Here is a 14,767-nt window from a genome sequence, read left to right as displayed (position 1 = left end):
AAAATTGACTTCTTTATCTCTATCCATGGCCCTTTTGGTCGTTGATGTCACAGAATCACAACTTCATGCAATCTGTTCAAAAAAAAATTAATGCTTTTTAAGTATTAATTGATCTCTTTAATTATATGAAAAAATTTGTGTTACAAACTAAAATTACAATAGAACTAGCCTTTAGACTAATAACATTTTTTTACAAAATAAATTAGTCATAAATAATGTTGAAAACAAAAAGTGAAGTTACAAACTTGTTTTAATAAAACTCACTTTTATAATTTTCCCATGAATTTCTCTTTATTGAGATTTTTATTCTCTTATATGCCTTTCAGTTATGTCTAGTGCTCTTTTATTTTACCTCATAGGACTCTCTTGAGCATTTCTTGCAGAGCTAGTGGAAACCCATTCCCTCAGCTTTAGTTTATCTGAGGATATCTTAATTTATCTGCCATTTGTAAAGGACGATTTGCCAGATATTGTATTCTTGGTTGACAGGTTGGTCTTGTGGTTTTGGGTTGGGATATTTATTTATTTATTTTTAGTATTTATATTTTGTATTATATTGGCCTACCATCTTCTGTCCTCCAAAATTTCTGTTGAGAAATTTGCTAATAATTATATTGAGGATCAGCTGTATGTGATGAGTCACATCTCTTACTGCTTTCAAGATTATCTTTTTGTCATTGAAAGCTTGATTATAATTTAGTTGGTGGAGGTCTCCTTGATTTTATCCTACTTGTAATTTTTTTTTTCTACTTGTAATTTTTTGAGAGATTTTTTGAGAGATATGAATGTCTCTCATCAAATTTGGGAAGTTTTCAACAATTATTTCTTCACCTATACTCTTACTCTTTTCCTTATGGGAATCTGATGATGTATATGCTAGTCTACCAATTGGTCTTCACAGTCCTTTAGATTCTGTTCACATTTCTGTGATCTTCTTCTTTCTGTTCCTCAAACTCAATAATTATTTTATCCTATCTTAAAGTTTGCTAATTTTTTTCTAACTGTTCATATGGGCTTTTGAATCCCTCTGGTGAATTTTTTAAATTTTATCATTCATTTCATTATTGTAATTTTTATCTCCATAATTTCTTTTTGGTTATTTTTAGCTCTTCTAACCTTTCATTTTAAATTGTTTTTTGTGAGTTTATTTTTTTATTTTCCATCTCTCTTTAGCTCTTGAAGCGCCTTTAAGACAGCTATTTTAAAGTCTTTGTCTAGTGTATCTGCTATCAAGTCCTTTTCAGGGGCACTTTCTGTTGATTTTTTTTCCCCTTTGAATGAGCCATACCTTTCTGTAAATTTTTGTTCAAAACTGGACATTTGAATCTAATAATGTGCTAACTCTGGAAATCAAATTCTTCGCCTACCCTAGAATTCACTGGGTTTTGATATTTTTGTTTGTTTGATTGTTACAGTTCAACTTGAAGTGTAAATTTAAGGTCTTCTCAAGTCTTCTGAGCATTTTCTTGGGCATTTAATGTCACTTTCAAGTTTTCACCATATACACATTTGTTTTGGGGTGTACTACTTGTTAATATATGGCTACTAAAAGGGGGACAATAATAAGAGTAAAGGGGAGAGCAATAAGAAGGGTGCTGTCTCTTTGAATTATGTCAGCCAGAGAGAGAGAGGCTTGGAATCATGGAGGTGCAACTACAATGGCTGCCTGTCTTTCTGTCTGCACCTCTTTGATGAGATGCACCAGTTGTGATCAGAACAGGAGCACAGCTGCCTTTCACATGGCTGGGAGGTGAAGGATAGGTAGCTACTACTATGCTAAGAGAAGAAATTGACTGAAAGTATCCACAATTTACAGTCCAGGACTTCCTTTGGAAGTTACAAACCTTCAATAGAGTCCAGAGTTCAAAAATAGTTATATTAGACCAGTGATTTTCAATAGTTTTTGTCTTATGGCACATATAAACTAATTACTAAAGTTCTATAGCACACCAAAAATATATATATTTTGCCAGTCTGACTGAAGAATAAGTACAAGTTTGATTCTGTCACAGTGAACAGCTATTGTTGTTTTGGCTGTTTTCATTTTTTTTATTTGACAATCTAAGGGAAGAGAGGTTAGTGCCCCTAACTAAATATAAGTACTGCTTTTTTTTTTGTATTTTTCTGAAGCTGGAAACGGGGAGAGACAGTCAGACAGACTCCCGCATGCGCCCGACCGGGATCCACCCGGCACACCCACCAGGGGGCGACGCTCTGCCCACCAGGGGGCGATGCTCTGCCCCTCTGGGGCGTCGCTCTGCCGCGACCAGAGCCACTGTAGCGCCTGGGGCAGAGGCCAAGGAGCTATCCCCAGCACCCGGGCCATCTTTGCTCCAATGGCCTTGGCTGCGGGAGGGGAAGAGAGAGACAGAGAGGAAGGGGGGGTGGAGAAGCAAATGGGCGCCTCTCCTATGTGCCCTGGCCGGGAATCGAACCCGGGTCCCCCGCACGCCAGGCCGACGCTCTACCACTGAGCCAACCAGTCAGGGCCTAAGTACTGCATATTTTAAAAATTCTTGCAACACACACCTGTGCCTTTCGCAGCACACCAGTTGAAAAATCTCTTGTTTTTGACAGATTCTGCTGGTGCAATTGTTATCTAGGTGGGAAGACAGGTCTCTGATACTTTACTACCATCTTCCCAGAATTCTTTCTGTAAATGAATTTTTATATAATGCATTACTCTTTAAATTTTACATTCTTTCACTAGTGAATTTCTGTTAGGTAAGAAACAGCTTTAAGGTTTTGAGCTTTATTTGATTCGGAGAAAGATTACTGAACACTGATTTAGAATCTCAATCAGAGTAAACAAACAATAGCAATGCTATTTAAGTGAAAGGTAGGAAAAATTGGAAGGTCATGTTGTTTTGCTTTATCTAGAATTCTGTTATTTAGTATTGACTACATGTTCTGATAAGCAGTCATGTTTGTGTTTTATTAACAAAAAATTTAAATAAAATAAACAAATTGGTGCTTATTAAATGAGATTTGATAGACCATAACTGTTTAAAACATAGAGGCAAAAGATGCAAATAACAAAGACATAAGTTGATAATGAAAGGATAAGGAATCACTACTCTGAAACTTCTATGAGTCTTAAATGAAGTTTCTAATTCAAAATACTAATCATATTTTGCACTATGATACAATTACCTGCTGCACAGAATTTAAGATTTTTTTCTAAATGCCTGAGTAGACATCAGAGATTACAGAATTTTAAAACAAGATAAGACTTTAGAAATTACTTTTATTTGGTTGATTGAATTTAAGTTGGAGAGTTATTACTTTAGAAATTCAGAAATACTTCTGAGAATTAGTATTACAGTGGTAAGGATCTCAATAAAAGTTAGAGAAAATTGTATTTGTCTGAGGCATAGCAGAATACACTGTGTTCCCTTTAGATATTGATAAAACTATTTGAGTCTTTTAGCTTCCATCTGTTATATTTTTAAAGAGCATTACAGTTTAAAACTAATTTTGAATATTATCCTTTGAACTCATGCAGAGTTTCTGAAAATATGTGAAGCTCACCAAAAAGTGTCTAATATTCTTCAGTTTAAAATTTCCCAGAGAAAATGAGAGAGATGCTTTCACAAAATAATTGATTTTTCCATAGGTAAAAGTGCCAGAGATTTAATGAGAAAATCAAAGTTAAATGTATCATATAGTTAGGGTTTTAGATTTTCTCCGGTACATTTAGAATGTACTGGAGAATAAAGGTTATTGTACTTAGAATAAAGGTTATTGATCTTACTTATTGAACTATAAATTAAAACACAACTATAGGTGTATTTTTAATCATTAGTAGTGTAGAGTTTTTATTGGCCAAATAAAGAACCTCTAACTTCTAAAATGGGTGGTACGGAAAAGAAAAATTACACAGGAAGTAAAAAAGATCCAACAGTACTTTGTTCAAAACATAAATATCCCTTCTAATGGAAATGCAAACTTCAGCATGTACACATGAATGTCCTGACAGCTGTGTTGTCCTCACAGCTTCCACAGACGACAGTGCAGCTGAGAAGAAAGGGGGGACCCTGCATGCTGGCCTCATTGTTGGAATTCTCATCCTGGTCCTCATTATAGCAGCAGCTATTCTTGCGACAGTCTATATGTACCACCATCCAACGTCAGCAGCCAGCATCTTCTTTATTGAGGTAAGTTTCAAGTGTTACACGTAAAAACCATGCTAGTTGACACACTCTCTTCATTTGCTAACATCACTTGTATTTAATATTTAGCACATTATTTCTTCATTTTGCAGTTGGGAGCAGGCTGATTTCACACACACATACGCACACACACCACAAACACACACACAGGTATTGATAGATTGCTTTCATGCGATGAGTTCAATTACTTCATCTCAGGAGCTTTTAAAGAAACAACCTATTCTGCCTTTTATAGATCTAAAGGAAAATAGATCTAATCTAAAAACAATACTCTTTTGCCCATTATACCAGATATGTTGAACAGCTGTTCTGATTCTTAAAGGAAATGCAGCATATGCTGGAAGATAAAGAACTTGACTTTAATCAATTAATCAAATATTAATTAAGCACTGGCTGGATGCTCTGTAGTGGGCCTGATCTCAAAATGCTAACAAACTATTTAGGAAAAGTAATAGCTTTACTCACTATGAATTAACAGATATAACAAGAAGATAATGCTATGGGCCATCACCACTTGGTATAATGTGTGTATATTTATACGTTTATATAAATGCGCACACACACACTCTCATACAAACACAGAGAAAGCACTATGTTGAATCAGTGTTGTGTTTTCATGTACAGACTGTAGATTTAGAGCCAGTGCATTGGAGCAGTCAGATGAAGGACCAGGGTCTGTGTATTAAGGACCAGAGCTAAACCCTGATGAGCAGAAGGTCTGAAATTGGGAAGCCTGGAGGCCACAGGACAAAATTAAAGTAACCAAGTCACCTTCTATCCCCCAGGTGATTGGGCTTCCCAGACCCTTTTATGTACAGCTTTCATTCTAACATCTTAATGGGGCCAGTGCTCTCCCAACACCAAATAAATACAAGAGCAATAAGGAAATCTTTCCTTTCAGTTTCAAACATGTAAATTTTAAATATTTTCCAGTTTATTGATTGATAAACAGAAAGGTTGCTTAGAATTTTGTTCACTTGTTGTGGAAGAAATTATCATGCCTTTTAAGTTAAATTACCTTTGTTACCTATGAAAGGGAGAGGTGAGTGAAAATCAATTAAATAATTGCTCCGAAGCCCTATATGGCTCTTCACTGTAGAATTGAGTGCAGCATCTTTAGGTCGGCATTCAAGGCCTCGCAAACTGAACCTTGTCTTTTCTTCTCAGTCCTTATCCCATGGCTTTCCAACTTGTACTTGGCACTGTCATCAAATTTCACTCTTTGCTCTTCTCTGTGCACACCCCAAATTTTCCATCCCACCAAGGCATTGCTTATTCTGGTTCCTCCACCTAAAGACCTTCACTTCCACGAACAGTCTTCAATGCCGTGTACTCTGACAGCTGGATGTAATTTCTCCTTCTCCTCTGAGGTCCTATCCATTATAACATAATCGAATTTTTCTCCTGCATTTACCTTTCTGTTCTGCATTAGTTAAATATGTACATGATTTATACAGACTTTTAAGTTCTGTAGGGTTTGGAAGTAAGTAAGTTAAGTTTTTTTCAAGTAAGAGGTACCCCACCGATATTTTCTGGGAAAAAAGATAATAAATATACTAGGACATTTCAAGATTTCACTAAAATTTTACATATGACGTATTTCAGAAATGGCATCTTATTTAAAATAATAAGAATGGAGAAATCATCAGTCATTGCATTTAGTTAGAAAGCTGTTAAGTTCTCTTCATGTGCTGGGTTTTCACAGAAGACAGTGTAAAGCTTAGCCAAAGTCGTGAATGCATGCCTCAGAGAACTGAGTGACAAGCTGTAAGTCTCAGCGACTAACCAGACAACAAGCTTCTGCCGCAACCCCGCAGATGCCTAAGCCTATAACATGCTGTGCAGTTTATTTTCTGACATCGTGAAAAAGAAGATACTGTGAAATATCTGATGGTGATAGTATTAGTGGAAAATTGCACAGAGCAGAAGACCTACTTCACACCAGGTCACAGCAATCCCTGTATGAATACAGAGTGAGACTATTAAATAGTGAAAGTTTTTGTGGTTTTTTTGGCATTTGCCTTTTTGAATCAGTTGTATTGTTTTATAAGCAGAGCCCATCATCCATGTGTTTGTGTGCATATTTTACACATATATGTATTTACAGACTCTTTAGAGCTAGAAGAAATCCCAGAGATAATTCGGTCTTCTTCTCTCCTAACGCAAGGGAAGAGACCAAGGCTCAGAGTGATGGAAGACTTCTCGAAGGTCAAAGAGCTACAATTCTAGGAAGGACACTCTTCTCTTTTCACACTCAAGTGAAGTAGAATCATTCTGCAGGTCCCAGATTTTCTCCTGTTGGCCTTTTCCCTTCCAACCCAATCAACTATCAGTTTCTGCTTCAGTCACGACATCTCTTACACCCTGCTGACCCTATGCAGCTCACAGTGGCTGCTCAGGGGATGGTTTTTAAAGATGATAATCATATCTTTACTATTATTAGAGCTCACCCATGTTTGCAAAACAACATACAGATTCATGATGACTGCATAGTTAGTGAAACACCAGATCTATGAATTTGAGGGCTTTGAATTACCAATTAAATTAGTTATTGGTATATAAAGAGATGGAGTTTATCGATATCACGTAAATTGATTTTTTATCCCTAGTACATGGCTAATTTTAAAATGAAATTGATGTACTTTTTGCTTTATGAAAGCAATACTTGTTCATTATAGAGAATTTTCAGAAATGTAAAAGGAAGAAAAAGTAGTCAGTTACAGTCCCAATGTACAGAAACAATCACCTTACTATTTCAATTTATTTCCTACTGGAATTAATATATGCATAATTGAGGTTTGTCAATTTAAAATAATTGCGATTTCACTGAAATGAAAATTGACGTTCTTTTTTTTTAATCAAATAACATTTTTCTATGTTATTTTTTACAAACATCATTTCAATGGCCATATACTAGTTCATTCAACATCCACCCAGTAGCTTTATATAGATTACCTTTTATGCTAGGTGGCAGTTCAGAAAGCACTGAGGGCTTAACATTGCTTTTTCGTCCAAAAGAACCTTATTTCAACCAATTTAAGACTGTGTGTTAGTTTCCTAGTGCTGCTATAACATATTACCAAAGACTTAGTAGCTAAAACAATACACAATTACTATCTAACAGCTCTGGAAGTCAGAAGTGTAAAATCAGCTTCACTGGGCTGAAGGTGTCAGCAGGGCTGGCTCCTCTAGGGACTTCAGGCTTCAGCTGCCATGTTCAGCTGCAGGTGCTCCTTGGCCACTGCCCCCTTCTTTGCATCATTCCATCCTCTGCTTCTGTCATCACACTTTTTACTCCTAACCAAGAATACCTGCTTTCCTCTTCTAAAGCCCCATGTGATTTCCTTGGGCCCCCATGGATGGTCCAGGATAATCTCTCCATTCTAATGTCCTTAATCTAAACACATCTACAAAGCCTGTTTTGCCATATAAGATGCCACAGATAGCTTTTGCCAATAAAGAGAAGACATTTTTGGAAGGCCATTTCTTTGCCTAAAACTGACTGCATCAAATGCAATATGCAATATACACTACCCGTTAAACTTACCCTGGACTATAAGAGACATCCCAATCTCAGTGATATTAAAATATGACCCGGCTGACCAGGCGGTGGCACAGTGGATAGAGCGTTGGACTGCGATGTGGAGGACCCAGGTTCGAGACCCCAAGGTTGCCAGCTTGAGCACAGGTTCATCTGGTTTGAGCAAAGCTCACCAGCTTGGACCCAAGGTCACTGGCTTGAGCAAGGGGTTACTTGGTCTGCTGTAACCTCACAGTCAAGGCACATATATATAGGCATATATATATTGACCCAATGTATAACTTGTGTGTTTCACAATAAAATCTAGACTGCATTTGAACATCTGTAGGAATTATTAGTTCCTGGGCTAGACACTGTGTATATGATGATGAAATTTTTTTTTTTTTTTTTCTGAAGCTGGAAACGGGGAGAGACAGTCAGACAGACTCCCGCATGCGCCCGACCGGGATCCACCCGGCACGCCCACCAGGGGCGATGCTCTGCCCACCAGGGGGCGATGCTCTGCCCTTCCGGGGCATCGCTCTGCCACAACCAGAGCCACTCTAGTGCCTGGGGCAGAGGCCAAGGAGCCATCCCCAGCACCCGGGCCATCTTTGCTCCAATGGAGCCTAGGCTGCGGGAGGGGAAGAGAGAGACAGAGAGGAAGGGGGGGATGGAGAAGCAAATGGGCGCTTCTCCTATGTGCCCTGGCTGGGAATCGAACCCGGGTCCCCCACACACCAGGCCGATGCTCTACCACTGAGCCAACCGGCCAGGGCCTATGATGATGAAATTTAATGACTTAATTTACCAGAGGACATAGCTAAGTTCACACAACCAATCTAGCACTATGGGGTATTTAGGCTCTTCTCATTTTTTACTATTGTAATCAGCCCCATTATGAACATATTAATGGTAACAGTGACACTTATTAAATTCACTAATGGAAGTAATTTATGCTTACTACCTCATTTAATCCTCACAAAGACTATAACAAACACTAAGATTATCTCCCTGTAATTAATGAGGAAACTGAGGCACAGAATTTAAGTAACTTGCTCAACATCATGCATTTGGTCAGAGGCAGGGTCAGGATTTGAGCCGGTTCTCTCCAGTAACCATATCTTTAACCATTAGACTGTACCGCCTCACTGCATATAGAAATATAGGAAGATGTATATCTATGGACATACATTGTGTGCTTAGAATAGATTCCCCAAAATAGAATAAAAAGATAAATGAAGAATTTTAATGCACTGAATATTGTGAAAATATTGCCCAAAAATGTATACCAATTTACATAGCTACTGTTGTTACTGTTTATTTATAGTGATGACAAAGATTGGCTCTGATTTATTTTTCGTTCTTGCAGAAAAAATACAGCAGTTATTATATATTACTGGACACAAGCACTCTTCTTCAAATAGAGTATTTATATAGCCTTTAGCTTTTAAATTTCTTGTTTATAGGAAGAAAATGGGATAAAGTGAGAGAATTAAAATCTAATCTAGAAATATATTCTTTTTTTAGAATAATGTTTTAATTTTTTAATTTATTTATTCATTTTAGAGAGTTGAGGGAGAGACAGAGAGAGAGAAGAGAGAGAGAAGGGGGGAGGAGCTGGAAGCATCAACTCCCATGTGTGCCTTAACCAGGCAAGCCCAGGGTTTCGAACCAGCGACCTCAGCATTTCCAGGTCGACGCTTTATCCACTGCGCCACCACAGGTCAGGCCTAGAAATATATTCTTATGTGGAATTCTAAGTGAATGTGACTAAATGCAGTAAAATGAGTAAAATCAAGAGAAAGGTAGGTGAGAATAAGGAGATCTTGATGATAAATCAAATCATCAGCCCATATATTGTAAAATAAAATAATAATTAAAGTAACTATTACATTTCATGTATTCATATACAGGATTGTACAAGAGTTCCATCTTCCTAAGGTGTTCAGTGTTTATCTGAAATAATAGTCTGTTTTTCATGAACTTGTTTTCTGTATTCCTCCATCATGCTCTTCAGATCTCACACTGATCATTTTGTTTTTTGTTTTTTTCTTTTCTGTTTTATTTTTTACTCAGTGGCTTTCATTTTATGTTTACCTGTCTGGCTTTTCTCAGTAATTCTTTAAAAACTATTTGAATTTGACCAAAATCATTATATTCTGCAAGAGTAATTAACATGCTTTAAAATGTTTTTAAAAATTAAGTTTATTATCTTGAAACAAGATAGAAAACACTTCAAATATGCATGCGTCCCTTAATTTTTAATAGATTTTGATGACACTATTATGTTTGTAATTCTTTGGAAGAATTAAATAAGCCTTAGGTTCTATATTATGTTTACTGAACATTTCTAGGCACAAACTTTGTGATTTATTATAATTTTCACATTTATGAATATAGATTGTAGAGGTAAATGTTTCCACTGTTTAATACTGCCACATAACTATTTAATATTTTTAAATAAAACACATAACATGTAATCTAATTGAAGGTAAGGTAAATAATATTATAACATGGTAATCATATAAAATATACCCTTGGAAGGATTCTATGTGAACTATAGATGAAATAATTTAGAGTGGCAAACTTAATAAAATAATTCATTTTGAACACTGCTCTTGATTTTTTAGTATTTTAAACAATAACTGGTATTTAAACATTTATGTACAGATTTGATTGTTCTATATTAATATTAAAGAACAGAAATGTGTAGGACCCTAATGATCAAGATTATCAATACCTTAAATAATAGATACTATGAGTAAAATATTCAAGGGTTCTTTTTTGAGTAATATAAAAGTAAAAACTAAGAGTTCTCATCTTGTTTCTGATACTGTAGAATAGTACTGAAACATCTTCAGAAAAAAATCAGCACTAGGAACTCATTTAAATTCAGTAGAGAAGAAGGCAAAAATGATAAGAACAATACCCCTCCTGTCTCAGGAAGGCAGTGAGATTTCAATGGCAATGGAATTGGCTTTAAATAAATTCTAATTCTCACTCTGGAGATTGGAGAGAACACAGGCTAGTGAGCTATGCTGTTAGTGTGGCAGCCACTGCCTCCTCAGTAACTACTTAGCACTGGAAATGGAGCTAGTCTTGAATGGGACCCATGGAAAATACATGCCAGATTTCAAAGTCTGAATAAAAAGAGAATGTATACTATCCCATTAATTGTTATATTAATTACATGTTGAAATGAAAATACCTTGGATACATTGGGTTTAATATAGTATATTGTTAATACTAATTTTACTTACTTTTACATGCGGCCAGTAGGTACATTAAATTGTGTATGTGGCTCACACTGTATTTCTCTTGGTCAACGACAGTTTATAAAGAAAATCTTGTAGAGAAGAGGGGATTAGAAAGTCTGATTTGCTCCATACCTTTTGAAAGTGAAAAACCAAGTGATTATTAGCATGAGAGAGAAGAAATTAGAAACTTGAGTTGGCTAACAAAGCTGTTTGATATGTTGAGCAATTATTCACTCATTTTATTTATTTATTCAAATTTGTTGAGCTCCTATTATATACCAGGTACCCAAGGTATAGAAATCAATAAAAATAGGAACATGTATAGACAAATGATAAACATATTAATTTAGGCATAAATTTCAAACTGAATGTCTAATTTTACAAAAAGGACAGTCTTCATAAAATGCTTGAAGAAAAATGTTATCTTCTTTGAGCAGTAAGATATTATGAGTCAAATAGCCAAGGATATAAGAGTTTGTGATATTTGTGACTAAATTTGCAATTTGCTAATATACTGCTCACAAAAAATTAGAAGATATTTCAAAATATATATGAAGCAATAAAAAAATGAAGCATTTTATTTTTTTATTAAACAAGAACATCAGAAAAGTAAATGACAAGTCAAAGAAAGTTATTCAATTATGCAAATCAGATGCAAAACCAACTTTTATTTTATTGCTGAAAATTCACTATACAAAAAGCGAAAAACACTGGAGTATCAGCACATTCCCCGATCTCCTAATTTTTTAAGCAGTGTAATTGAGATTTATAATATTGCTATTATTATTTTATTATTTAGGACTTTTATAGAGCTTTGGGTATATATTTGTAAAAATGTAAAATAAAATAAAAATGACTTCTATCCAAAAGAGGTAATTATCCTGAAAGACAAAAACAATTGTGCCATTCTAAATTATGCATACTGATTTGAATTAGAAATTGCGCAAGTGTTTTCACAGTAAAATCTAGATATAAATATATAAGCACCAGTCATTGTTTATATTATGCTTTACAATTCTTATTATTGCCTGGGGACCAAAATATCTGCCTTTGGTGTAAGTGCCCTGTATTTTCCATCAGCAAAATCATAGAATGGTAAAACAAAAGGAAACTTCAGCATTCATGCCACACAGGGATTCTGCAGGTATTCTTGAATAAAGTGTAGGAATTCCCCAAGTACCTACCACAGATACATTTCCTTGGAATTTTATGTTTTAGCTTAAAACCTTGTGCAGATTTTGCACTATATTCTATAATATTGACACATTTGTTTGCTGGAAGAAGAAGAAGGAGGAGGAGGAAAGAAAGAAAGAGAAAAGAAAGAAGAAGAAGATTCCTCCCAGTCTTCTACCAAAGTTAACATTCTGGGAGACAATTACAATCTCTTCTATACAGCTAGTGCTCGACTTACGACCATGATTGGTTCGTCGTAAGTTGAATAGGCTATATGTACAGTACTGTGAAATGTTATAAAAATCTTTAAGTCATATTTTATCATAATTTTCTTTCATTATTGTTATATATCATAATTTTCTTTGTTCATTTTATGCCATTTATATCATCTCTACACCATTGTGTTTCTTATTTTTACATTCGTCAGGTTTAAGTAAAACACTGCATTACCAGTACAACTGGTTTAATATTTGCAAAGACAATTTCCTCTTGGTAGACATCTTGGGAGGGGTTTGATGAAAAATATCCAAGACACCAAACACAAATTGCTGTATCGAGTCTGGGATAACAGTTGAAATGGTGCACGCAGAGATGGTAGTGCTACTGGAAGCTGGTCCGCACTGTCATAGGCCCAGCTGACCAACGCTTGTGCTGCCAGATGCGGAGCTAGTAATTGTGATTGTAAAGTCCAATGGTCATAAATTGCATAGGTTGTAAGTCGATCAATATTTGTAACTTAGTGTATGGCCCCCAGTTATTGCATAGTTCTAGGTTTTGTAATATCTAGATAAAGTCAAATCAGCAGAGACTGGAACCTAAGTGGGAGGTGTCCTTCGTACACCTTTGTTGGAGTCAGTTCGAATGAAGAAAGAGAAACCTGGGATGGAAAAACAATCCCCTTGGGTCACGTGACACCTAGTTTCTAAGCTGAAATTTGAACTTGGAACTCTTCATTCCAGCCCTGTAGGCTCTGCTGCTACAGCAACAGCATTACAACAGTCTTTTGAGTGGTTTGCCACTCCATAAATATTGTGGAGAACAAGGAGCCGTGGAGAATATGATTAAAGAAAGACAAGCAGCTGTGGCCCTCATCTTTTCCTGGCAAACAGTAGTGCTGCCAGGAGAGAAGCCAGAAAGGAGCCAGGCAAGGATTCAAAGGCTGCTGCTGGGAGGGAGAAAAGTGTTTACTGCAAGTCTGGCCTCTTCCTTTGCAGCTGCTACATGAATCGCACTTGGGAGTCAGGATGATGTGATCCATTGCCTAACCTATATAATAAAAACAGAAATTGTTTCCTAGACCTATGAATTTCTTTTTTTAATCTTAAATCACATGTTTTTTATGAGTTTTGCCCTTAAGATATTCCTTAGTCTTATTTCAGTCTTAAAGAAAACTTAAGGAAACATTGATTCATTGAAACAAAATATTTTTATTTCTTAGAGGAGGGAAAAGAAAAGATTAGGCTAAACTGTACTGAAGTAGTTTGTCACCCTGGTTAAAGAAGCTGTTTTATTACATGGCAGTTTTCCAGGAACATAGCAAAATATAAAATATAGGGGAAAATAGGTAAACCCGGTTTGCTTTTTAAAAAAAATTCTGGATGTCTGTTTTTTTTGTTTTTTTTCTCACTTTCTGTTCTAAGATGCTAGAATATTCTTGTATATCATTAAATGTTTTTGAGACATCAGCTCAAGTTCATGGCAATTCTTCTATATAAAAGATTACTTTTATAAATGTAATTTTTAATTTACTTTTGTGGGTAACATACTTTAATTTAGATTTCTAAAACTTAAATATTGTTTCTAATTTAATAAAATGTTTTCTTCCCTTCACTTGGAAAAATTATTGAAACTACTGATGAAATATTTACTACTTCAGAGTTTTCTGCTCTAATTTCTTTTAAATTATTATTCCCTAACTTAACATTTAATGGTGAATAAAGACATGAAATAAATGATATATTTATTTATATGTATATATTTTACATATATATAAAATATCGGTAGGAAAGTTAATAGATGAAAGAATCAAGTGAATATATAAATAGAAACCTGCAGAGCTATAATTCACTTGAGCATCTGTAAGTACATGTATATGTTTTAGTTCCGTGAAGGCGAACCATTTTATAAAAACTGCCCACTTTTGCAGTGCTGGTCAACCTGGTCCCTGCCCCCCACTAGTGGACGGTCCAGCTTTCATGGTGGGGCAATTGCAGTGCCCTTTGGTTGCTCCGCTATGCTCACCACAAAAGCTGGAACTCCCACTAGAGGGTGGGAGGGACCAGGTTGACCAGCACTGCAAAAGTGGGTGGTTTTTATAAAAAGGTTTGCCATCAAGGTTTTAGTTATTCAGATTCTTTCCTTCTGTTACCTCTTTAAAAGAAGATTATTTCACTTACAGTACCAACTGTGGACTAATTTCTTCCTTGTGACTTTGATAACTTTTTGTTTGTAGAAACAGAATAGAACTTTAATGTTAGCAGTAATTATTGCTTCACGATAATGACAAATTTATTCAATTTTAAGATTATTTTCCTTACTAATTCCACATACTATCATTTCTTTTCTGGTATAAATACAAGCCAACTGAAAACAAGTTGGTTATTATAACATCTTTGGTTTATAAATAATATTAAAATGATTTG

At 35.5% G+C, this 14,767-nt stretch overlaps 1 protein-coding gene across 3 annotated transcripts in view; it reads left to right on the top strand.

Moving 5' to 3' along the window:
* Window positions 1-14,767, top strand: part of PLXDC2 (plexin domain containing 2) — a 521,092-nt gene that overhangs the window by 481,453 nt on the left and 24,872 nt on the right. For all 3 annotated transcript variants that reach the window (XM_066233239.1, XM_066233238.1, XM_066233237.1), the window contains one exon: window positions 3,997-4,157. In XM_066233239.1, coding sequence (XP_066089336.1) covers window positions 3,997-4,157 — 161 coding nt within the window. The remainder of the gene's footprint in view (window positions 1-3,996; window positions 4,158-14,767) is intronic.

Source organism: Saccopteryx bilineata, chromosome 5, assembly GCF_036850765.1.
Source record: "Saccopteryx bilineata isolate mSacBil1 chromosome 5, mSacBil1_pri_phased_curated, whole genome shotgun sequence".
NCBI classification, from domain to species: Eukaryota; Metazoa; Chordata; class Mammalia; order Chiroptera; family Emballonuridae; genus Saccopteryx; species Saccopteryx bilineata.
The sequence above is the reverse complement of the archived record's forward strand: the minus strand, read 5'-3'. Positions and strand labels throughout refer to the sequence as shown.